General features: G+C 40.8%; 1 protein-coding gene across 2 annotated transcripts in view; it reads right to left on the bottom strand.

The window, feature by feature from the left end:
* The window catches only part of FRY (FRY microtubule binding protein), a 179,370-nt gene that overhangs the window by 9,651 nt on the left and 145,316 nt on the right, over nt 1-24,403 (bottom strand). For both annotated transcript variants that reach the window (XM_084279472.1, XM_084279471.1), the window contains exons 52-58: nt 18,254-18,454; nt 17,547-17,708; nt 13,498-13,661; nt 12,157-12,346; nt 5,418-5,567; nt 4,507-4,605; nt 3,958-4,041 (exon numbers count right to left, since the gene is read on the bottom strand). In XM_084279472.1, the coding sequence (XP_084135598.1) occupies nt 3,958-4,041; nt 4,507-4,605; nt 5,418-5,567; nt 12,157-12,346; nt 13,498-13,661; nt 17,547-17,708; nt 18,254-18,454 (1,050 nt within the window). The remainder of the gene's footprint in view (nt 1-3,957; nt 4,042-4,506; nt 4,606-5,417; nt 5,568-12,156; nt 12,347-13,497; nt 13,662-17,546; nt 17,709-18,253; nt 18,455-24,403) is intronic.

Below are 24,403 nucleotides of genomic sequence, written 5' to 3'. Positions count from 1 at the left end.
CTGAGTTTAGAGTATTTGGATCTCTTGCACAGTCCTTTATGCAGCTAGTAAGTGCTACACCAGGGAAAGACACATGCCCTAGCAGGAACATCTTGATTTAGCTGTTTATTGAGACAATTACTGTTCTGTACTATTAGCAGAGCAGGAAGACAGCAAAGGAATAGTCTTTAGATCACAGGGCCTTCTTGCTTTTCTCAAGGAATCATTTTAACACACTGAAAAGAGATGAGAGTTACATAATTATTTCTTAAGATGTAAACATTTTGATGGCAACAGAGTCTTTAGTCATATATTGGCACAGGAGAATCCCACTGTAACAAACCAACTGCTGTGTGCAAGGGTTTTTCATTGCAAGTGCATTTTATTATGGTTTTATGTTTGACTTGACATTCCAGCAGACAAAAGCTTTTCCCACAGTCTAGGAAAGTGGGTGTGTATATCTATATATACACATATACACAATTTTGTGTGTGTGTATATATCAGAGAGGAAAAAAGAGAGGCAGCATATGCTGTGCATTCTGAAATACCCACTAGATTTGAAGGGTGGTAGGAACTGTTCTGTCTGGAGAAACCTAAACCAGAGCTGTTCCTCATTTAGACAAGCTGCTTATCCCAGGCTAATTTGATCTCGCTGTCAATCCACAGATTTACCAAACAGCATTCAGGTAACTGATTATTGATTATTAAGAATTTCTAACTTAACAGTAAGAGTCACTGGGCCTTGAGCTTTCCTGTAACTCAAGTCAACTCCAGATGACTATGGTCGCAAGAGGTACACCTCCAGTCTTACTGGTGGCATCAGGTAACTGAAACTTCAGCCACAGGAAAACCCATAGAAACAGGAACATTCTGAATTTCTGGGGCAAATTTTCATGGGGTGCAGCATATTTTAAACATCCATTACCAGTTTAAGTTGGCAAAACCCACATCCATTAGCCCATGGCAAGTTTTGGGATGAGCAAGGTTTAAGAAACGTGTATAACTGACTTTGGACTTGCAGAGTAGACTGAATGTCTCATTAGGATATTAATGCTTATTTCAATTAGCAGTACTAATGGACAAGAAAAATAGGATCTTCCATGTTGTCCAGAACCTCCCTCTCAAATAAAACCAGTCTTTGGCTAGAATAAAAATCCCCATTCAGTAAAGTTGAAGAATGTTCTGAGAGCTGTGCTCATCCAAGACTTACACCTGGACAGACAGCACAACGGTACATGCAGTTACCTTCTGTCTATAAATTGACTCCCATGTCCTTAGGACTCTGTTGCCCAATGCAGCATCAAAGCTTACAAATCACAGACACATCCAAATCCTGTCATCTGTTGCAAGAAGGGGGGTAAAGACATTCTGGGACGTGAAGCTTTTACCCAGTTTCAGAGAAGTTGCTACCTCTAGTAGCTGACCTAGGCTGCTTCTATTTCAAGCTTATTTAATTAATAATTTTGCCTTTGCCCATTTTCAGCAACAATGGCCAACAAATCATGTGCAATTATTTTGCAATAAGGTCTGATGAGGGAAATGGGTGCCAAGTTAGTTACCAGCATCAACAGGCATTTGTGATGCAACCACTTGTGCTGAGTTTGATCTCATGTCTGTCTTGTCCGTAGAGGGGACTATTTTCACTTCAAGCTTATTTCCAGGTGGGGAGTTGTTGGAATCCAGGATTCCTGCCTTTCTGTAGAGGAAGCTGTTGCTTTTTCTTCCTTGCAAAAATTTCTGAACTTTTCCAGAAGTAACCTGGGTTTGTGCTCAGCCAGGCACATTTTTATGCCAGAAGTTTTCAGCAGGATTTCAGGCCACTGTCTGACCCTCAACAGGTAAGAGTTTAGGCAGGGTCCCTTGTGACTACCACTGTAAGAGATTTTTTCTCCCTACAGTTATCAGATTCCTCAGCTTGAAAAGCTGAGGGAGGAAAGGAAAGGTAAGAAAATAAATACCTGTCACTCTAGGAGCAATTTTTCCTTATCCCTTTCTAATCATATTTCCTCAGATTCCCTGGACTCTTCCTCCCATTACACTTCCATTGAATAATGTTCCTTTGGGAAGAGCTGCTTCAACTGACAGGTGAATGAGAAGGGGAAGACCAAAGACCTGTTGATCAACAACCTACATCCTGTCAAGTTCCAAGGAATAATGCATTTTGGGATGGAGGAACAATGCTGGGGATTCCTGCAGTAGTGAGAAATCCTTCTTTTGAGACTGCTTGATAAACAGTTAGAACACTAACCTCAGCTTCACAAAACACATTTAATTCTGAAATAGAGAATATCTATTAAAAAAAACCCCAAAAACAAAACCCCAAAAAAACCCCAACACACAAGCTGAACATGACATCTGTTAACTTTTATTAACAACTATATGAGCTCACATCTTATTTCTTATCCTCAGCTTTCTCTCTCTCTACTTTTTCAAAACAAGAACTAACACAGAGTATCAGCAAGATGTGTGATCCCCCATCCCCTTCTGTGGGTTTGCAAAAGAGGGATGAAGAGGGCAAGTTAAGTGGGATACAGCAAGGTACCTAACACTACAGCCTGAAGTCACGCTTCAGTGTTGTGCATCGATGGGAAGAGAAGGCAGATGCGCATCCCATAGTTACACTTTGCTATGTATATGCTGTCTCCCTCTCCTGATGGACTTGCAGGACAGGTAGTAGCATGTGTTCCAGGTCCCTCTGGCTTAGGTTTGGGAATAGCTCACATGTAACTTCCCCATACATGGTTACAATTGCAAGAGAGACAGTATCTTAAACGCATTGGAAGGTGCCTTTAACTTTTGCTGGTGCCAGTGCCAAGTGGTGGAAGACTGAAGAGGTTTTTCCACCTCCTGTGTTTGCAGCCAGAGGATTTATTAGCAAATCAGATTTGCTAATAAGGTAATAATAAGGAAGCCAAAATGCAGGGGTGGCAAGGATTTGGGATTCTTGGGAAATGGCATAAAAAAAGAAAAATCAAGGGAGCTCAGAGGCAGAAGGACAAATACAAAGATGTAGGAAAGAGATATTAAGATAAAAAGAGAAAAAAATTAAAGTGAATTGGGGGAGAAGAAAGACAAACTGAAACCAACACAAGAATAAAACAAAGTATTTGGAAAAAATAATGGTTACAACAGGAAACTGTTCTGAAAATGTCACCATTACTTTTGTAAGTTAAAATACATGGAAAGAGGAGATGTCACTTTTTTCTACATGCTGTTGCTGCTTTCTGATGTTGCCTGATTTTCTCTACCCCTCCCTTTTTCCCATACCTCCAATCTTTCTCCTCCAAAAGGAAAAACAAACCAAAACAAAAACCCCCACAAAATACCCACCAAGACACCAGATATACTTAGTATATGAAATAACAGGAATGCCTGCTGAAGGTGCTGATTTCTGAAAAGATTAATTACTTAACTGGAATAAACACACTAAATATACATATATACATATGTATATATGCACAGGAGTGTAAAGCTGTTGTTCACAAGTGATAATGAGGTATTTCACCTTAGCTATTAATCCTTATCTACAGCATGAACTATTTCACTGGCTGTTCTACAGCCATTATTTCATAACTGCTTATCTAAGTGGATGTCAACCAGGCAAGTATTGCTGCTGGGCAGACAGAGTCCACAACAGAGTGATTTTCAGCAGGAGTGACTTCCAGAGACACTGCACTGTGGCAAACTGCTGCTGCAACATCTTTTTTAAAGGGAGAGCACACACAACACAGGCAGGGTTAGCTCTGCTTCCTCCTCTAGACTAGGAAGGCAGAAGTGTTGTCTCTGAATCCTTCCCGCATCCTGTGGCCAGGACTGAGGCAAAAACGATACCTATGAGCCTGAAGTCTGAAATCTGGATTAGGCCCAAGCCCAGCAGAGAGACAAGGGGAAGTACAGCAGGCTCTTGTGGGTCTGCAAACAAGATATATCACACACATCACTTCACAGGAGAGAGATAATACTGTTCATCCATTACCTTCTCTTCAGAGTCCCCTGGCTGGCAGGTGATAACTCCATCTCGTGAGCCTCCAGCAAATGTTGCTTTGCAGTTTGCAAGCCACTATTACAGAGAGAAATTAAAAGAAGGCATCAAAAAGGCCTATAGTCTGACTGAAGAAGGGAAAGCAGTATTTTAGTTTCACAGCACAGCATGTAAACAAACAAAATGTTGCAACTACACTTTATATTCACATGGACTGACAACTTGCTTTGACTGCAATTTCAAAAGTGTAGTCTTGATTTCTATTAGTATTTGAACTGCATAAACCAAGAAAATGAATTAATTACTGAATGGGAGAGAGACATGGAATACTAAAGATGTCAATGTTTCTAAAATTAAGGGATACATAGCTTTTTTTTTTCAGTTCTGGTTCATATGTTCAGGAAGGAACATTTAACATGAGTCCAGTATCTGAAATAAGCCTTTCTACTGAATATTAAACAGATCTGAGTGCATCTGCAGTCTCCTGGCACAGCATAACTATAAGCACATTCAAACCAAAGAACATAACATCAGCCAGCATACCGAGAGTGTTGCTTCTTTCCTGTTGTTGTATGTGTCCAGGTACTCCTGCAGTTCTAACACACTGAACTTCAGCTTTTCAAGAAGGCCACAAGAGAGCAGCTGGAGAAATGAAATCAAAAGAGCTGGTAAATGTCACTATCAAAGAATAAAAACATTATCAGAATAGAAAGTCTGGTAAAGATCTTGCAGAAGAATACTTAGATACTGAAAAATATGTCTGTGTAAAAATATACATAAATAGAACACCATGCTGGAAATTCAATGGCAAAAGTTGCATCTATGCCAATGTGAAATTGAAACTGTGTTCTGTGTTTAGCAGATTTGCAGAGGACTTTCCTAAAATGAAGTACTGCACAAAGCTTAACTAGTTAATCCCCACAGCTCTCTGATGACCTAAATCACAGCTCTTCATGGTCACAGCAGCAAGCCTGAGATTGCTCTCTGTAAGCTCCTACCTCCATATTTCTGTGTGAGGTCACACTGTCCTGATGCCAGAAAGAAAACAATGGGAATGGCCATCTCATTCATTCTCTAATATATATATTTACCCATCCACTTCACATCACTGTTGATTCATATGAAATCACTGCACGTATCACCATCTTTCATGCTGAACTATGGAAAAAACAGCTTCCCCTTTTCCATTTCTGGAGCCAACTGGGTCTGGTAGGTACCTGTTTTATCCTGGTTTTTGGCACACAGGCTCAATGCATTGTAACTATTCTACAATTCGATATTGCCCATCTGCCAGTACTTACCCAATAAAATAATGTGGAAAATGAATGGCAATATGGTTAAGAACAAGAGATAAAAATTAGAGATAGGAGGTGTTCACGAGTTGCTCAGAAGTGAAACAGCCAGTAAACCTGCACTGCAATGCAGCACATGTCTTTTGAAAGGAATATACTCACTGTTTCTGCATCTACAAAAAGGGTGGGGCATTCTGAACACGATGTTAACATCTGAGAAGACCTCACGAACTTGGAGCCTATTCCTCTCAGGTTGTCTCCCAAGTAACTCGCTGCATCGCAGGTTAGGAAGCAGAATCTTTTCTGAATATTCTGTAAAGCAAAACACAGTCAAGCACAGGCTTTAAGTATAAGCTTCTTTCCTTTGCAAACCAACAGCACGCTCCTTTTCTCTCTTTTCTTCACACAATAAGGTGCAAAAGAGACCATCTCCCTGTGGAGAACTGAAGGTCTCCTCAAGGACACTGAGTAACAGTTACTATGCTGGACACCATGTATGGCTGGGCAGCTGTGAAACTAATTAAAGAATTTATAATAATCCACTACTGAAATCCATTATTTCTTGTAAAAACTATTTGATCTTTCTAAATCTTTTTAACCCACATATAGCTTTTTTTTCCCCTTAGCTGTACAGAGTTAACAGAGTCGATCAGCACACTACTTTTTCTGCCCATTCCAGGCATTGTTTTGTTAGTAGTCCAGTCAAATGGCTAATCAGATAATATAAGAGATCCTAATGCCAAACAACAACATGGAAAAATCAGAAAAAATTCCTTTTGTTTCCCCTGTGGGAAAAAACCTTCCTAGTAAAACTTCTGCTGCTTGGGAGGACTCCAGAAACACTGGAGCATTGCATCCGGGAATTATTCTTCCCAGGAGATTTTCTTGATGTTTTGAGTTCTAAACCAGTCTAGTCTTCCAGAAACATTTTAGTGCTGACAATTTGTTTCAGTGACTAACATATAAAGTGGATAATAATAATAAAAAGTAATGTTAGTCTTGCAGGAACTGAAATAATGGTATTGATAAATACACAGCAGGTTTCGCTACCAAAATATCCCACTAAGGCCAACTGCTCAGCAGGCAGGAGTAACATGAAAATATTTTTAGAAAATAAAAATATGCAAGAGTTTTATATGATTAATTCCATGTTAACATAGGCATTTGTCTGAGGAATGTAGGTTCAGACCTACATTACCATAAATATGCCCCACTCCAGAGGAGTGCTTCGCAAATGCAGATCTGGATGACAGACATTTGAATTGCCTGTTACTACTCTTATGCTATAGCACTGAAGTGTCTAAGATCAGGTGAGTTGAATTGATAAGTTTGTTGATATTAGAAGCTATTGGATTGAGTGATTTTGTTTTAAAAGCTACATAAGCCCCCACACTGTAAGTAGAGTACACACCATCAATAACTTATTAAACAGTGAAAGAGAAACTTCCTCTACAGACCAAGTTGATAACTGCTTATTTGTGGATCTCTCTCTAAAGCATTTGAACTGATTGTCTGAATGCAGGTAAGACCAGCTAGACTGATACATGTCTTACTATGTATCTTACTTCAACACAGAAACAAAGTGCTATATGTGTCACCCAGCACATGGTTCAGATTCTCTGCTGCACTGAGTCTATAGCAGAGGTGTTACTGCCAAACCAGGTAAATGATTATTTTTATCAGCAACTAGGAGAACCATCTGCACCACAGGGCTTGGAGATTTACTACTATGATGTCTTCTGAAAAGAAAGATTCAGTCCAAGTTTCAAGTGAAACTGCTGCTGACGACTCTTCTGGCAAAATAAAAAGATCTTGATTTGATCCTAAACAACAGAAAAGAGCTCGATGCAAATGTTAAGGTGGAAGGAAATTTAGGAAGAGAGGTATTGGTTGAAAGGGACCACTGAAGAACATCTGATCCAATGTTCATCTTGAAGTGGGACTATTACCATCACTACATCAGGGCAGCCATGGTTTTGTCTGGCTGAGTCATGAAAGGTCTGAGTTCAGTTTCCTCAAGCCCCCTAGGTAACCTGTTTAGGTGTTACAGTGCCCTCCTGGGGAAGAGTAATGGAGTTTATGAAGCTGAAGCAGTGAAGGAGACAGATTATAGGTATCATACAACAGCCATCAGTGCATTCAGGATTTGCAGGAATGGGCTTCTTCATGGGGAAGGGACATCATGAGAGGTCTAGCCATTCCTTCAGGAAAAAAGAGGGCAGAAACACATTCTGTACCACCAAAAGAAAGAAAATACATTAAGACATACAGCTGGCTAAATCACAAACATTTCACTCAGTCAAATACTCATGCAAAAAAGAAGAGCAGAAAGAGAAACTGTTTTAAATTACTAAACTGGGCATGAAAAATGGCATGGACATGTAAACACAATAATCAGAATGGCAGATGCCAAATAAACTAGTACAAGAAAGAGAGAATGTCAAGAAGTAAACAAGGAATAATTAAGAGGAAGGCCAAGAAATCACAATGAAGAGAAATAGCTATTAACATACACTACTGAAAAGACTGAGGTGTTTAATGCCTTCTTGTTGCTCCCAGAAATGGTGTCTGTGTACAAGTAACAATGAGACATCTATGAAAACTGAGGTGAGAGCAGATCTTTTGAGGAAGGGCTTGGATATTTTTACATCTTGGCAGGTTAGGGACATTCATGCAATGATAGTTATAATGCTGCCTAAAGAGGTCTAGGAGCCACAAGAAATAGCTTTGAGAACTCACAGAATGCAGGGTGTTGTAAAAAACTTGAGGAAAGTACTTATGTGAATAACAAACCCCAACAAACCCAGAGGAAAAGAATTAAACACGAAGTTCAGGAAATGAGGCAACATAGAGGAATAATAATCAGTATAGATTCGGTCAGAACAAATCACATCACTCTCTAATTTTCATGAAAAGTTAAAATTTTCTATTAGGAGTAGAAGCAATTGGTATGTTATATATTAATTCCTTTACTATCTTAGAAGAAAGGCAGAGAAACCTGGTCTAGAGGCAACTAGGTGTGCCAGACCCTATTCAGAAGTTAATTGTCAGCAGCTGACTGTCCAATTGGAAAGACAAATTGAGTAGGATTCCATGGGGGACTGTCTCAAGCACTAACCAAGTCATTAATGAAAACAGTGGATAATGGAATATGCAACATGCTCATTAAATGCATGTCTGATTGAGCTACAGGGGCTGCAAACTCCTTGGAAGCCAGGATTAGAATTCAGATTGGTCCTGACAAACCAGAGAAGTGGTGCAAGGAAAAGAAAGGACAAGGTTGTACACCTGGGATGAAACAATCCACAGAACAAACTCAGGGCAGAGGGTAACCAAGAAGGGAAAATTTTGTAGAACAAAATCTGCATACTAGATTGGGTCACAAGTAGAAAATAATTAACTGTATTCTGCTGTACAGCAGTTAGCAGAGTGAATTTTTTAAAGAGGAAAACCTTCTACAAAGCAGGTAACCCTTTTATAGTTGGTGCTGGTAAGAACTTAGGCTGAAATACAGAACTTTTGATTTTCAAGTGACACACAGACTGACTGAGGAGAACCCACAGCAACAGAAGTTTAGAAAACGTTACTTACAGGGAAGGTTGAAAGAACTGAGGTTAAAAAGATGAAGTTTGGGGTAGGTGAAGTCATGGTAATGGTCTTCAAACATAAACAGTAATTGCAAAGAAGAGAAAAAGTACCACTGTGCCACAGAAAGAAACCATGGCCATAAAATACAGAAAGAGAAGGTTTCAAGTGATAAGGAGAGATAAGCATTGGACTAAATTGCCTAAGAATGTTGTGCATTTCCACCTTAGCCTAAAGGTTAAGAACAGCTGAAATTAAAGTTACAGTTGATCCTGTCCCAAGCAAGGTAAGGAACATGAACTCTTCAGGTCCCTTCCAGTACACATCCACTCATGTATTTTAAAAGTTCTAGTTTATTTTATGAAAATAACTTCCCCAAAGCATTTCAGTTGTGGCTTCATCAAAAGCTGACCAGTCTACTATTCAGATGCAAGAAAATGTATTCTTCCTTTACTGCTTTCCTTTTCAAACATTCATAAAAGCAACAATCACTCTACAGCTAAGAAGAAAGCAGTTCTGAACAGTGTTTTAAAGTATTAAAAGGTGAAACAGCAAGAGAAACTGTACTCTGGTTTCTATGTATAGTACTCCACTAAACATTTATTTTGCAATTGCATGGACTATCAATTGTATAAGAATTTATCATCTGTTTAGCCTGGAGAAGAGGAGGCTGAGGGGAGACCTTCTCCCCACCTACAACTACCTGAAAGGAGGTTGTAGAGAGGTGGGCGATGGTCTCTTCAGCCAGGGGACAGGAGATGGGACAAGGGGCAATGGCATGAAGCTGTGCCAGGGCAGGGACAGGTTGGACATTAGAAACAAATGTTTTCCTGGAAGAGTTGTCAGGGCCTGGAACAGGCTGCCCAGGGAGGGGGTTGAGTCACCTTCCCTGGATGTGTCCAAAAAAAGGGTAGCTGAGGTACTTAGGGATCTGGTTTAGCTTAGGATGGGAATGGTTGGACTTGATGATCTTCAAAGGACTCTTCCAACCTTGTGATTCTGTGATCTCAGCTATGTCCTTCTGGGTGCAGATTACAGTGGCTGACATTTTCAAGCAAGGTCTGAATGCAGCATGTTCTTTATAAAATGGGACTACTGCAAGTAACAATGCCCACCACCAGTGTATTATCAATGGGTTCATGCCTGCATAAAGTCACTGTGCTTTGTGTCAATGTAAATAGTAACAACACATTCTCAGAGTGTTTCCTTCTTAACCTCAGGTTTTCCTCTTCTGGGAAGAGGACTTTTTGTAACAAAAGGGCTGGATTATGGAAACTACTTGGAAGCTCTCAATTGACTTGTCTTGGAACAGGCTGGTCTGCTGAGGTCATTTGATTTGATGGAATAGAAAGAGATAATATAAAGATAATCCAGAGATCTCTCAGATATGACTTGTTTACAGGAAAAGTACTTCAGCAATTTCAGGAATTTTAAACAAGTTTATGGTTTCACAGGACAACATCCAAGAGGCCGTTAACTTGATGCAGACTGAAATGTAGGTGCCCTGGAAAATGCACTGCTTTCACTTCACTGAGTATTTAGCTGAGTGCTCCAGACAAGGATTTGGTTTCAGAGTTAACTATTTTGGCAGTGCTCTGCACTGCAAGCCCAGCACATACTGGGCTTGTTTCCAAAGCTTCCTGTTCCTGAGGGTCAAAAGGCTTTTAAGTTAGCGGATGTGTAGCAAAGTTTGATGGTGCAAACAACAATGCAATTCCAGACAAGCTGAGAGCTTAGGAAAAAAATCTGGGAAGATAATACTCATAATGTTTTAACCCTGAAGAGGGGACCAGAGCTATTTTATCAACTAAAACTATGGCTGTGACTCCAGTTAGAAAATTCTGGTTTGTTGACACTATTAATGCTTTTATTTTATTTTTTTTAAATTACTGTTATTCAGGTTTTGCTTTTAGTGGATTTTTTTTGAGAGCTGTATTGTACCTTTCTCCCCCAGTGCCAACTACAGAAAATGAGTAGGCTCTCTTTTGAATATAGGGCAAGCACACAGCAAATGCAGCGTGTGCATGCCAGGATTTGGAGTTGAACAGGTGGCTTTACAGGTAAAGTTTAGGTTTTGCATTACCCAATATTACTTATTGAGTTTTCAGAAGTGTGACACCTCTTCAAAGGGAACAGAAAAAGGACAAATAACACTCAGAACATTTGCACAGTGCTATTAATCTCTAGGAATGAGGTCAGGGCAGAAAAGGTGGAACACACATTATGAAGAAACATGGGACTAATTTCCAAAGTTGAACAGTCCTGAACTCAAGCCAGCACTGGGTTTTCTTCCTTCCAAATGGCTATTCAAAAGTGTTTAAAAGAATGCCTAGAAGGCACCCATATTTACAGTGGTGTGATGTTTAAAGGAGGGTGCAGCATGCAGCTAGAGACAACGTACAATTAACTCCAAGGGAGCACTGACAAAGAGGATGCAGAAAAGATTCACATTAGATGATGTATCTTTCTTATAACGATGGTCCTAAAGACATGAGAAGATCTTGAGATGGTATAATTACAGCAGGTACCCATTCTAAATAAAAAGTTGTGTACTCTCAGAGTACTTAAACTCTGCAGGAAGTTACCTGGCTACTACGTACCCTGCTGCAGCACACTAAACATCCTGCAGCTGCCTCATATAAAGCAGGTGAAACAATTAAAAAAGGCTTTAAATCTAATTACAGGTAAAGCCAACATAATTCCTTAGAGATGCTTGCAGATTTGACTCCTTTTTTCCTCTAATCATTTTGCAAGATGCTTGTCTTTGTGAGCATGCAGTTTCAGAAAGGAGTCTTCAGGCTGAATCTCTGGGATTTATGTGAGATGATGGTAGCTGAATATTTCTGGGCACGGGCAGATTTCAACAACTGAGATGAAAGAAGAGATTAACAATAGCTTGAGATGAAAAGGCTGTTTCCTGTCTCTTGCAGCTATTGTTTCAGGTTGTTTGTAAAGTAGCTCCAGGCCTGGAGGTTGGTGGCCCTGCCTGTGGCAGGGGGGCTGGAGCTCTATGATCCTTGGGGTCCCCTCCAACCCATGCCATTCTATGATAATGAAGAATAAAGTCTTGAAAGTGTATCCACATTTTATAATGTTATCTCCAAACCTGTGAGTATGAAACACATACTATTTTCATTACAAAACTGATCCTAGAAGGCAGTTCTGCATGAAAATCTAGTAAGGCAGTACTCCAGTGTGCAGAAATGTGCTGGTTATACACAGAGTAGTTCATTACTGGTACTACTATCAAGAACCATCCTAACAGCCACACACAATCTAACCACTTTGATTTTGTGCCTTAAAGTTATTGTCTCACCTTAAACAGGGAAGAGAACACATGAAATGTATACACTGCACAGGAACCATCGGAGTCGCACATGAGCTGGTTGATATGACTACGCCAGGCTTCTTCTGCATCATCACATGCTGCTGGCTGAAATGCAGCAAGGATGGCAGAAAAAAAGGGTGAGGGAGGAGGGGAGGCATTTCGATCAACATCTCCAAAGCTGCAGAAGAAAAGAAACAAAAAAACCCCCACCTGTGATGAAAGGAGAATACCAAGAAGGTGGCAGATAAAATATGTTATAAGGAGACATATAATCACAGGACTGACTACAGCACCTTTCTAAAAATACTGGTGAAATTTCAAATTACTTTTGAAGGCTGGCAAGATGTTGGCTACAATGAGGAAAAGCCTCCAAGTCAAAATCCCTATCTTCAGGCCACTGTCATCTATCTTCCCCCCATCCCAGGATACATGAATTGTTTTATGGTACCATCGTTTGGAGGAAGAAGGCTGAAACTTTATAGGAGGATAGAGCCCATGAAGAAAAACTCCCCTTCTAGGAAAACTTGGTTATAATCATGTATAGCAAAAGTAATGGAAAGGATCTTAGTGTGTACAAACATGACACATGCTGACCTCTTTTGTTTCCCACAGTGTAATCGAGTGGAGAAGGTGCATCCCTTCTCCATGCTGTTCTTAGGGCAGAACATTACTTTGGCACTCTGTGGTCAGTGAAACAGGCTGACTACCCTTTTTAATCTTGTGTATTATCCTTTGGGATGGAGAAATAGTTCCCATGGCTTGCAAGAACAGGAACTGTAATTCTGAACCATGTGGCACGCAGACAGTGAGAGGGCTTCTTTATATATATCCTTGTTCCATTCCCTTTCCTTTCCATAAATACAGGCTAATTGCAGTGTAACTCTGGGGTCCAGACTTTAACCTACCAGGGTCCAGCCACGTTCACCAGCAGCCTCAAGAGTAAGCAGATAGGATTTTTGACAATACTGTGACTTTCTTAAGTCCCATAAAAAATCAGAAGCATGAATACATGACTGTTTAACAGCTAATAAGCAGTATTTCCATTACTGCAAAATTTTTAAAATATTTTTTTTCCATTTTAGTTAAAAGTATTACATGTATAATGACTAACTGCATGAATACATGTTTTTTTTAAAAAGCAAAATATTGGGGGGGGGGGGGAGTTGAGTTGTGTGATAATTGTGCAGAAAATTATGGCATTGTCTTCTCACTGCTCTAAATTCATTAGAACTTTATCACTCCTGTGACCAAAACAGACATTCCATTAACTACCACTTTGCTACCACTTTGTTGGACAGTGTAGAAGATCTTCCATGAATATACAAGTACCTAGCAAGAGCAAATTGTTCTAGCCTGTCCACCTTTTCTTCAGTCTCTGTCATATCCAGGCTAAGGCTATCACTGCATTCAAATGCTCCAGGGAGTTCATTTGTAGAGCCTGAAAGGTCATCCTCGTGGACTGCCGCATCGTGTTCTTCATGTACCGCCTCAGCCTGGGGGAGTGAATGAGAATGTCTTAGAAAACAGCAAATTAGTACATTAATTCCACTAAAGAATAGTAAACAAATAGTGAAGAAATCCACCTGACAACATGTTAAATTACACAGCTACAAAGCCACAGGTTATAAGTGACATGAACCACGCTTCTGCAAGAATTCTGTATTTATTTGCCTAACTTGCTGCCTTGGATCACTATTATTTTTAAGGCATTTCTTCAGCTTCATTTGTCTAACAAAAACTTCAGATTTAAATGCATTTGGTGACATAGCAGGGTAGGTTTTTTTCAGGAAAAACAACAGGGTTGTTGTTACTGTCAGGCTGTCTTTGTCATCTCTTTATAGTATCCAAGAGTGTATTGAAGCCTCTCAAAATATATGGAAAACAATCACTGTCTGGAGGACCATAAGCATGTTTAGAACTGAGAATTATTCTTAGCATGCCATTTCCATAACAACTTCAAGAAGAATCCAAAGCCTTTTACAGGCCAATAAATGGCCTATGCTTCTATCATTTTCTTCCTCTTTTATCCATTAGCACCTAAAGCTCCTGATTTCTTTTCAAAACTTCCCATTTTCCCTTGCATTTTTAGTCTGGATTAATTTTGTTTCGGTTTTAATCTAAATTTAGATTTATTTTCATTTAATTTTTAATGCCTTTATACTGCATCATCCATAGCATCTCAGCAAAGCAGTTCCTGTGGGGGTGGCTGCAGTGTGGAGCTCTATCTCCTTCTCCTTTCTGTTCGGGGCATTTCATAAGGTGTGTGCCTGTGCACAGATATGTATGTACGTATGTATGTTTGTATCAATACCAGTGTGACCAGTAGGTCTGGGGAGGTAATTGTGCCCCTGTACTGGGCATTGGTGAGGCCACACCTTGAGTACTGTGTCCAGTTCTGGGCTCCTCACTATAAGAAGGACATTGAGGTCCTGGAGCGAGTGCAGAGAAGGGCAACCAGGCTGGGGAAGGGGCTGGAGGGCAAATCCTCTGAGGAGCGGCTGAGGGAGCTGGGGCTGTTTAGCCTGGAGAAGAGGAGGCTGAGGGGAGACCTTCTCCCCACCTACAACTACCTGAAGGGAGGTTGTAGAGAGGTGGGCGATGGTCTCTTCAGCCAGGGGACAGGAGACAGGACAAGGGGAAAAGGCATGAAGCTGTGCCAGGGCAGGGACAGATTGGACATTAGAAACAAATGTTTTCCTGCAAGAGTTGTCAGGGCCTGGAACAGGCTGCCCAGGGAGGGGGTTGAGTCACCTTCCCTGGATGTGTTCAAAAAAAGGGTAGATGAGGTACTTAGGGGTCTGGTTTAGCTTAGGATGGGAATGGTTGGACTTGATGATCTTCAAAGTTCTCTTCTGACCTTGTGATTCTGTGATTCTGTGATTCTGTATGTGCAGTACAGGTATGTGTTGGAGTTGGGAGGGAGGGAAATCCCTGGAAGCAGAACTAAAATAGAAAAGCATCTCTCTACAGGTTACCCAACCTGCTTGGATCCTACAGATAAATTCCAGGGATTTGCATTTCTAAAAACGAAACAAGACTTGTATCAGAAAGGACAGGACCAGAAATTAAGATAACAGTTTTTTGTTTCTTTTGCTTTTTACATGAAAAGAAAGGATAGGAATATTTCTGAGTCCAGGGTGGAGGAAATGAATCAGAGCACAAACAACCCTGAAAAGAGAAACGAAAGCTATAAGGCTGCATTACCAGAATAGGAGCCAGAGCAGTTGGCAAGAAGCATAAATTGTGCTTCTTCAAGAAGCACTTAGCATTAGGCCCTTTCAAATACAAAGTATTTGCTTGATTCCCTGCAATGATGGTGTTTGTATGAGGAAAACACATTTTGATGGAATAGGGCCAGGGAGGAAGAAAGAGGAAGCAAACATCTCCCCACCCCCTGAGATCCAATAGGATGCCCATCGAGCAAAAGAAGAAAACCTGGAATATTCATGCAGGATTTGTATCTGCTTCCAGGAATCAGTAAATTTAGATAACTTAAAAACTACATAAATTAGCAACATCTGAATCTTTGTGTCCTGTATATCATTATCCACCATTGCCTTCTAAGCCCTTATAAATACTATCTTAATTGGAGGGATCACTATCTTAAATAGAAATTAAGTTTGACTAAGTTTGTGCTGTTAACAAGAGTATCTGGATTTTGGCACTGAAACGTGAGGAGAGAGAGTCCTACTTCATCAGTCTGCTGCTCTCATTCACTGCATCTGTTTGACTGAGTCACATTCCCTGGAGGTATTTAAAAGACACGTCATTGTGCTTTGGGACATGGTTCAGTAGCTGGACTTGATCTTAAAGATCTTTTCCAACCACAATGATTGCTTGACTCTAAGATTGAATGCTTCTGTGATGCTATACTCTTCTGTTTATAAGTGGAGGTGATATTTTTGGCTGTCCTTATGATGCAACAATCAAACACTATCGTTCAGCACTAAAGAAGTAGCAACATTTTTCCTCTGCATTGCTGATATACCAGCAGCTCTCTGAAAATAAGAACTCAGAGGAAAAGAGAAACAGGAAAGAGCTCAGATTTTGTGTTATCAATTAAGTAAAAATAAGTGCCAAGTTCAAGTTTTCTGACTGAAAACTGGATTACTTCTTCCTTAAAAGAAATATAAACACAGGTATTTTAACAGTGTTTATACAGAGTCCAATGTACTTTGAATGAATATACATAAATGGACATACTAGAAGAAAATACTAAGGTGTAAAGCTTATCAATTTAAACATCTTTATAACACTGGCTGATCTCTGTTAACTGGGGTTATGCTTTTCACCAGTATCAAACTGGTGTCAGGAGTAGCTGAATTTGCCTGCCAACCCCACAACCTCTGTGATTTTTCACATTTCTCACTTACTTGCTTTTTTCCAAAGCTTTTCATTTTTTGCTGAACACCAGTGCAGGGGTACTGGGACATTAAAGACATTTTCCCAGTAAGGATTCTACAACCCCAGGCGTGTGTGAAACTCATGAACTGTGATTTGCAGTTCTTAATGCAGACACCAACAGCTACAGCAGCTGGATGCATGAGATTAGCCACAGTCACCACCTGCAAACTTATCTCTCCTGACTGCAGCTTCCTGAACTGAAATTCTGCCAACGTCTGCTGCTCATGGTTGTTAAGTGGTAACTTGTCTGCTGACAGTTGTTTTGACAAAAGATGAGTTTACCTTTTCCAACCATTAATTTGAGAGGTTCCTCTCCTTTCCTATCTTTCCCCACATTTCCCTCCTCCTGTCCTTTCCTCATCCTGGGGAGGTATTTGACACAAATGATTTGTTTAATATTCAGCACAATTCCATCCTCCTTTTCTATGACCTCTTCACTTGAGATTTCCATTACTTCTGTTACATGCAGAGCTAATTGTACTGTATCAAATTTTTCTGTGGCTGTTGTACCCTTGCAAATCCTGCCTCCCCACCCCCAAGGATGGGTTAATATTTCAGTCATGAATTTAAAATCTCTGAGTGTCTGCCAAAAGGCAAGAACTGAGTTCAGTGCACACAACTGTACAATAGGTTCCCACATACAAAAAAAAAATCCCAAGAGAATACACACATACACCCACCCCATGAGCTGGCACATTGTTTCTTTAAATCAGCATGAAGAACAAAAGAATATTCCCTTAGGGTTGTAACTTGTAGTCTGTGCACAAATTTGTCTTCCAATGAGCATCTTGGTGCATATGAAGTGCAATATGCTTAAGAAACAATAAATAAACTCTTCTCATGAAGAAAGTATCAGTAGAAGGGAAAGGGTATGATTGTGCAGAAGCACAGGAATGTATTTCTTGGGAAACAACTTGTAAAAGTGTTATGTTAAAATACAGTCCAGTCAGAAAATAAACTAAAAATGTATTCACCTTGGATGCTTCAGACACCTGGAGATTGTTCATCTCGGGCAAAGACACATCAAAGCTGGATGCTCCTATATTAAAATGATGAGGGTCTGCTGAGGTTGTCTCACATGATGTAGAAAGTGAGTCAATATGATTTGCATCCTCAGATGGGGAAAGAGTTATAATCTGTTTAAAAGACAACAAAAGCAGAGAAGAATTGAGTGTACAGCTACCCCAGCACACACTGGTTGTACGAACATGCAAAGCAGACACTGTCTTAAAGGGCAGTGACTTACTGTGGCTCTCTTAGTTTGCACTCACAGGCATGTTATAACCCTTTCAGTGTTTCTATCATAAAAGTTCTATGCAAACATCCCAGAAGTGGACAACGAAAACCTGACACAGTTTACCAAACTGTAGCCTGGTCCCATTTAACTATGAGAAACATCAGAAAGATTTACTGCTGGTCATTTCTGCAAAATTATCACATAGTCCTTTGTGGGAAAAAAAGGACAAATAATCATATTTGACACTTCCTGTGTTTCAAACTCTGCATTAAAATTCCTGTTTACATTTGCAAATTAGGGAAAATCAAGCAGATTGCAAATAAGGGAAAATTTCAGCCCAAAATTTCAGCTGATTAGATTGCTCCTGGGCAGAAGCACACTAAAAGTTCTGCTTATTTATAAACACAACCCTTTCTATTCTTAAATTGCAACTTTGCAGCTTACTAGGTCTGAGTTCTCCAAGATTTGGCTGGTGGTCAGGTCCTCCTCCTCCGATGACTCATCCGAGTCCTCATGGTTCATTTTGTTCAGGCTGGGCGTGCTCCCTGAGAGCTGGCTCTCTTCCAGCAGCTGCATGTCACACTTGTCCAGGCTATCCAGGGACCTTCTGCGCACTCCCCAGTTGAAGTTGTCCATGCTCTCACCCTGAAATCAGATACAGGGTCAGCTTCCTCGATTGGAAACCCAGCACATACAACCACTTCATCATTAGATCCAAGTTAGCTCAAGAAGTATTTTTACGTAAAAGTATAACGCAATCTTGATATAAACATTACTTTGTTAAGCAATAATGTAACAGGAGCATTTAAAATTTTCCAGTGTTTCACCTGGAGATAAGAGCAGAAGCATGGAAATGACAATTATATGAAGATTCATTCTTTCCAGCATTAGATGTTTTTCATGCATTTGTCAATCTAAGAATTTCTTTTTGTGAGTCCCCCACACCTCAGTCCCAGCAGAGCAATGGCAGGCAAAAAAAAAAAGTTGGAAGCAATTTTAAAAGGATTTTTCCATGATGTTTAAAAATATTAGGAGCACAGTTCATGGCAGTGGTTTGATCGTAAAACATATGTTAAAGATTTTAGATTCTCTTCATTATATACACAACCATAAGGATGAGTTAAGGTAGATTTGAATGAACCCTTCATTTAGCACCCAGACATAATAGCTAAAGCAGAACACTTTGAAAACTTATATTCTAGGCCCACAGAGCTTTCTTTCCTAACTTGAATTTATTTGAAAGTATACTGTGGGAATAACCTGATTAGTACTGACTGCAGTTGCACTTTTTAAGTGCACAAATGGACTAAACATTTTACATGGGCTTTCAGGTCCAATCCCACTCAGAGCTGCATAAAGCTGAGTACATTAAGCAAATCACCTGTTAGGCTGGTGGACTGATCACTTGATATCTTCTGTGTCTAAAAAGACAATTAGCTTTCCACTGGTTTTCCATTTGTTTACTTTATGTATTTTCCAGTGGACTGTATCCTGTTTCACTAATTGTGCTACTTCTTCTGCTCCTGTCTTCATGTCTAGCCAGGTTCCTCTCTGCATGTCCACACCTGGACTCCATGTCATGGACACACAGAGGCCAAGGAGGCCTAACCCAGCAAGGAAGGCTTTACCCAGAAGTAACCAGGTCCAGTTTTAGGTACTTTCTCTAGGTGAAAGTGCTCAAACTTATATGATCATGGGAAGGAAATTTACAGAGAAAAGAAACTTCTGTCTGAAGTTCAGGGCTGGCTGTTTAAAACAAGACTGCAAGATGAAACACCCTTAAAGAGGCAAAAGCACCTGCTGAAAATTCAAGATGATAGTGATATTTTAAATATGAAAGCAATGAATTTGACTAAAATACAGTTCTGCCTAAAAAAGGCATAAACGTTATGTTTATGAGGAGGAGAAGGGCTGAGGAGAAGGGGTCTGGAGTGGGAGACTGCGTTGAGGGACCCTGCCTGAAAGCGGCAAGTCCAGGCATAGGCCTGCGAGGCCAAAAAGGAGAGAGCAAGCAAGCCAGGCACCCACCGGCAGCTAAAGGCCCAGCCCGGACTGCACGGCGTGGTGAGGCAGAGCTGAGGGTGACAGGAATAATCCCTCTGGATTCAAGAGGGACCCCTGAGAGCGCCAGCTACACGGAGTGTGGTGAACAGGACAGGCAAACAGGCCGTGGCATGGCAGTTTGCGTGGCAGTTCACACAGGCAGGGCAAGCAGGCAAGGAGAGACCTCCCTTGTAGCTCAGAGGGGAAATTGAGTGGACCGGCTTCCACTCACGGAGTACACAGGGCGAGCCAAGGGTGTTCCTGCCTGCTGTGTGCCCAGTTAAAACACGGCCTCTACCAGGCAGAGGGTTCTCCCTACAAAAGTGTGGCAACCCTGCAGGAAGGCCTGCCTAGGGAGGTCGTGGTTCAGGTCTCTGGCTGTAGGGAATGCCTGAGTCTGCTGCTGCCAGGGAAAAGAAGCAAATACTTCACCTGTGTGAAATGCGAGCAGGTGGATGATCTGCTCAGCATGATGGCTGACCTAAAAGAAGTGGTGTAAAGACTGAGGGCTATCAGGGACTGCAAGTGGGAGATTGACTGGTGGAGTAGAGGATGGATGAGCTGCTGGAGAAGAGCTCTGTGGAGAAAGACCCGGGGTCTTGGTAGGTGACAGGTTGGCCATAAGCCAGCAGTGTGCCCTGGGGGCTGAGAGAGACAATGGGATCCTGGGGGGCACCAGGAGGAGTGTGGCCAGCAGGTCACAGGAGGTGATCCTCCCCCTCTACTCTGCCCTGGTCAGGCCCCACCTGCAGTATTGTGTCCAGTTCTGGGCTCCCTGGGATAAAAAGGACAGGGATCTCCTGGAGAGAGTCCAGAGGAGGCTACAAAGATGATGAAGGGCCTGGAGCATCTCCCCTCTGAGGAAAGGCTGAGTGAGCTGGGACTGAGCTGGAGAAAAGAAGACTAAGGGGAGACCTAGCTAATGTTTATAAATATCTGAAGTATGGGATGCAGGGGGAATGGGCAGCCCCTTCTCCTTGGTCTGTGGAGACAGGACAAGGGGCAATGGCTGCAAGTTGGAGCACAGGAAGTTCCACAGCAACCTGGGGAAGAACTTTTCCCCAGTGAGGGTGCCAGAGCCCTGGGACAGGCTGCCCAGGGAGGTGGTGGAGTCTCCATCTCTGGAGATGTTCCAGCCCCATCTGGACGCCTGTCTGTGCAATATGAGCTGGGGAGCTGCTTTGGCAGGGGGAATCTTTCTACCCCTATGACTCTATGATTCTATAAACATAAACATTATAAAATGTTTGTAGAAGGAGTATATCCTGGGTTCGTGCAGATTAAAATTATGGGCAATCATGGGGAAAGAAGCCTCAGTTCAGTAAGATTCCTTAAGCAGATATGTCATTTTAAACACCTGAGTAATCCCCATTCTGGACTATTCAGAGGTTTACTGAATGGGGCCCAATTGCACAAAGTACAATTAGTTCAACTGCAATCTTGTCTCCTTTGCAATCAACAAACTTGCACAAATGGATCCTATTTTCCATCATTGTCCTTTAATGCAATGGACTTTGGAATATGATTGGGAGGAGGGAAAGTTCAGTTTCATGACACTAAGCTCACTAATTGTGAATAAATATGAGGGGAAAAATTAGGAAAAATACAATCTGGGGATGCAAGAACTGTAGTCCACAAGGAGCTAAGGAATGCACTATTCAACAGCACATGAATGTAAATTGTTATAAAGACCAGCACATTACTGGAAAGACCATGTGTTTTCATCCTGTAGATCATGTGTAGAGAACAGAACATACCTAAGATTTAAGAAATTAGGTCTTTTTAAGTAATGACTGCAGTTCCCAACTACTTATTTTAATGGCAATCCATCCTCCCCCATGAAGGCTGGAGGACACGTGCAGCAATGAGACATCCTCCACAAACACATCAGTTACTGAACTAACAAGCAACAGAATAACATATGTAAGCAAGCAAGCAAAGATGATCATCATCACATGCTGATCCTCTCCATGCCTAGTACAGCTACCACTAAACTCTGCAGCCCATGCCTATGGGAATATTTCTTGTTGCAGTTTTATTCTGTAATGTCTTAAAGAAGAAAGCCATCAAGATGAAGAGGGGACTCTGCTAGGGCATGCAGTTAGGAGGGGGGGGGGATAGTGAATTACAAGTGAGGGAGGAGTGTAAGAGATGAAAACCACAGTATAACCCAAATACCCACAGCATTTGGATCAGTGTAAGCTTGCTACAGGAGCACCTGGACTCATTCAGAATTTAAACAAGAGGTCAACACATGTGTAGAAAGATGGAGTTGTTTTTACAGTCTGTTAAACAATCTTTCTTTCACAGTTAACAAGGAGGTAAGATGTATTTGATAGGCTGTTCATTTTTATCTACAGCAGAGGCAAAGCTATCTCCTATCTGAAAAGCCACCAGTAACAAACATCAGTTCAAAAGAAAAGCCACATATTGTTCATCTGTCTGGCCAGTGGTGGGCAGGTGCCACACAGGACTTCCCACAGTCACCACCCTCAGGTAAAGGAGCAGAGTGGCCTTGCAGACACTTTAAACTTTGCCACAACACAGGGGAAAGGAAAGATACAGAAGGCAGTAAAAGGTTAGTAACCCTCTGTTGGGGAGAGCAGCACAGCTATGGAGAAGCTGGTAAGAATCATGCAAAACTTCCTGCCTACAGGTCTTTACCTGACTGTACTGAGAAAGTCTGCAAAGGTAATGGAGTCACACAAGTACTGTAGAGCTCAGCAGAAGTGTGGTGGAGCAGCACAGCAAGGCACCATCTCCATGTGTCTGTATCTTTGAGACAAAGCTTTTTTGGGGGTTGTGTTTGCACAACAGCTGATGTACAAACCAGCAGAAACAAGCCAAATACTCTTGTTGCTGATTTTTGTCTCGTTTGCACAACTCATTACAATCCTTTCTCAGTTCAGTTCTCTCTGTGCATTGATAAGCTGCAATTTTAGGTTCCCAACTGGCAACCACTGATGTGCCTTTTCAGTTTTCTTCACAGGGTAAATGAGTCCAGCAAAGCTGGCAAGAGTATACAGCTGGCTAAATGAAACTGTATGAATGTATTTATTTATTTAATTAAATTCAGGCTGGTAGGCAATGATGTGAACTTTCTGAAGACACCTCAGGTATCAGCTGTAGCAAGATGCTAACAGGAGCCAATAAACCATAACTGAGAAGCTGCAAATGATACATTACTTGCCCATGGAAACAAATAGCCCCAATGTTATAAATGTTATAAATAAAGATGTTCTTCATTTCTACAGATTATTTCTGCAGAAAAGTAATAAAAAGGCAAAATGGCTCCATTTGAGAAATGCTGATAGTGGAATCAAGACATTCTGGAATTTGTGAAGACTGTTGATCACGTCAAAACCAAACTTAAAAGGAAGCAGAATTTTGAAAAAAATCTTCAAAAAAATTTTAATACAAGACAAAAATACCCTAAAGCACCTGTCAGAAGTGCAAGCACACACACACACACCCACCCAGCCACGCACACGCTGGAGAGGGGGAGGGCAACAAGGAAACTATAATGTTATTCTATAATACGAGTTTGCAAGAAGGCATAACATATACTGGCACATCTGAGTTCAAGTAGCATTCTTACCTGAAGTTCCTGGGTAGCAGATATAACAGACAGAAAAACAAATAGAAAGAATCTCTGTAAAATTGCTGCATTAAAGACATCACAAACATTTGCCTACAGTTATAACTAATATTAATCACAGAAACTTCAACTCTTCAGCCTAACTTTTAAGTTTGAAAATAACCATTATTTGATTGCACATCTTTATGAAATTTCAAACAAGTACATCTTGTGGTCCAAGCATCACCAGCCTGTTTAAATCATAAGGGTTTTTTGGAACAACTATTTGTGCTGTTGCTAGTTTAAGTTTTCTAACGCTGCATTATTCATGCTTATGAATGTATCAATTTCAGATCTGATGTGCCCAAGTCATTAAAGCTACACCAGGTTTGCATTTGAGTGTTTATTTAAAACAGCATTAAGTAAGGCTGGACTAAACCTTGGAATGCAGTGTTTCAGGTCCATGGCAACTTAAAAACTGTATTAAGTAAAAGACTATGTTTTTCATTTTACTTCACAGAAACTAGAGAAGCTTAGTATCTGTTCCAGAACTGACTTGAGATAATTAAGTACAATGATTAATTTAGGCTTCAGTCTTGAAGTAAGCTACACATATAAAACAAACCTTTCCAAGGTCATAGTCCATGAAGGTATGCTCATTTTTAAAGGAACTGTTATTCACATTTAGACACAACCTGTATATGGTTTTAACTGCTGAAGAGAAAGAAGAAATTCCTGAATTTCACTGGACTAAAAATTATCATGTGGTACTTAGTCAAAATTGCAGCCCCAGGTCCTTGTAAAGCCTTGAAAGCATTTAAGACACAGAAGTACTTGCAGCCAGTACACTTTTTGAGAAACAACCCAGCATCGCTGTTTAATTATTTATCATGGTTTGGAACATTAAAGCCCCTTCTTAATATTTGGCTAATGTGTTTTTAACCACTGATGCCAACTGCTTGTGTTTTTGGATT

Source organism: Gallinula chloropus (assembly GCF_964237585.1).
Source record: "Gallinula chloropus genome assembly, chromosome: 1".
Taxonomy (NCBI): Eukaryota; Metazoa; Chordata; class Aves; order Gruiformes; family Rallidae; genus Gallinula; species Gallinula chloropus.
The sequence above is the reverse complement of the archived record's forward strand: the minus strand, read 5'-3'. Positions and strand labels throughout refer to the sequence as shown.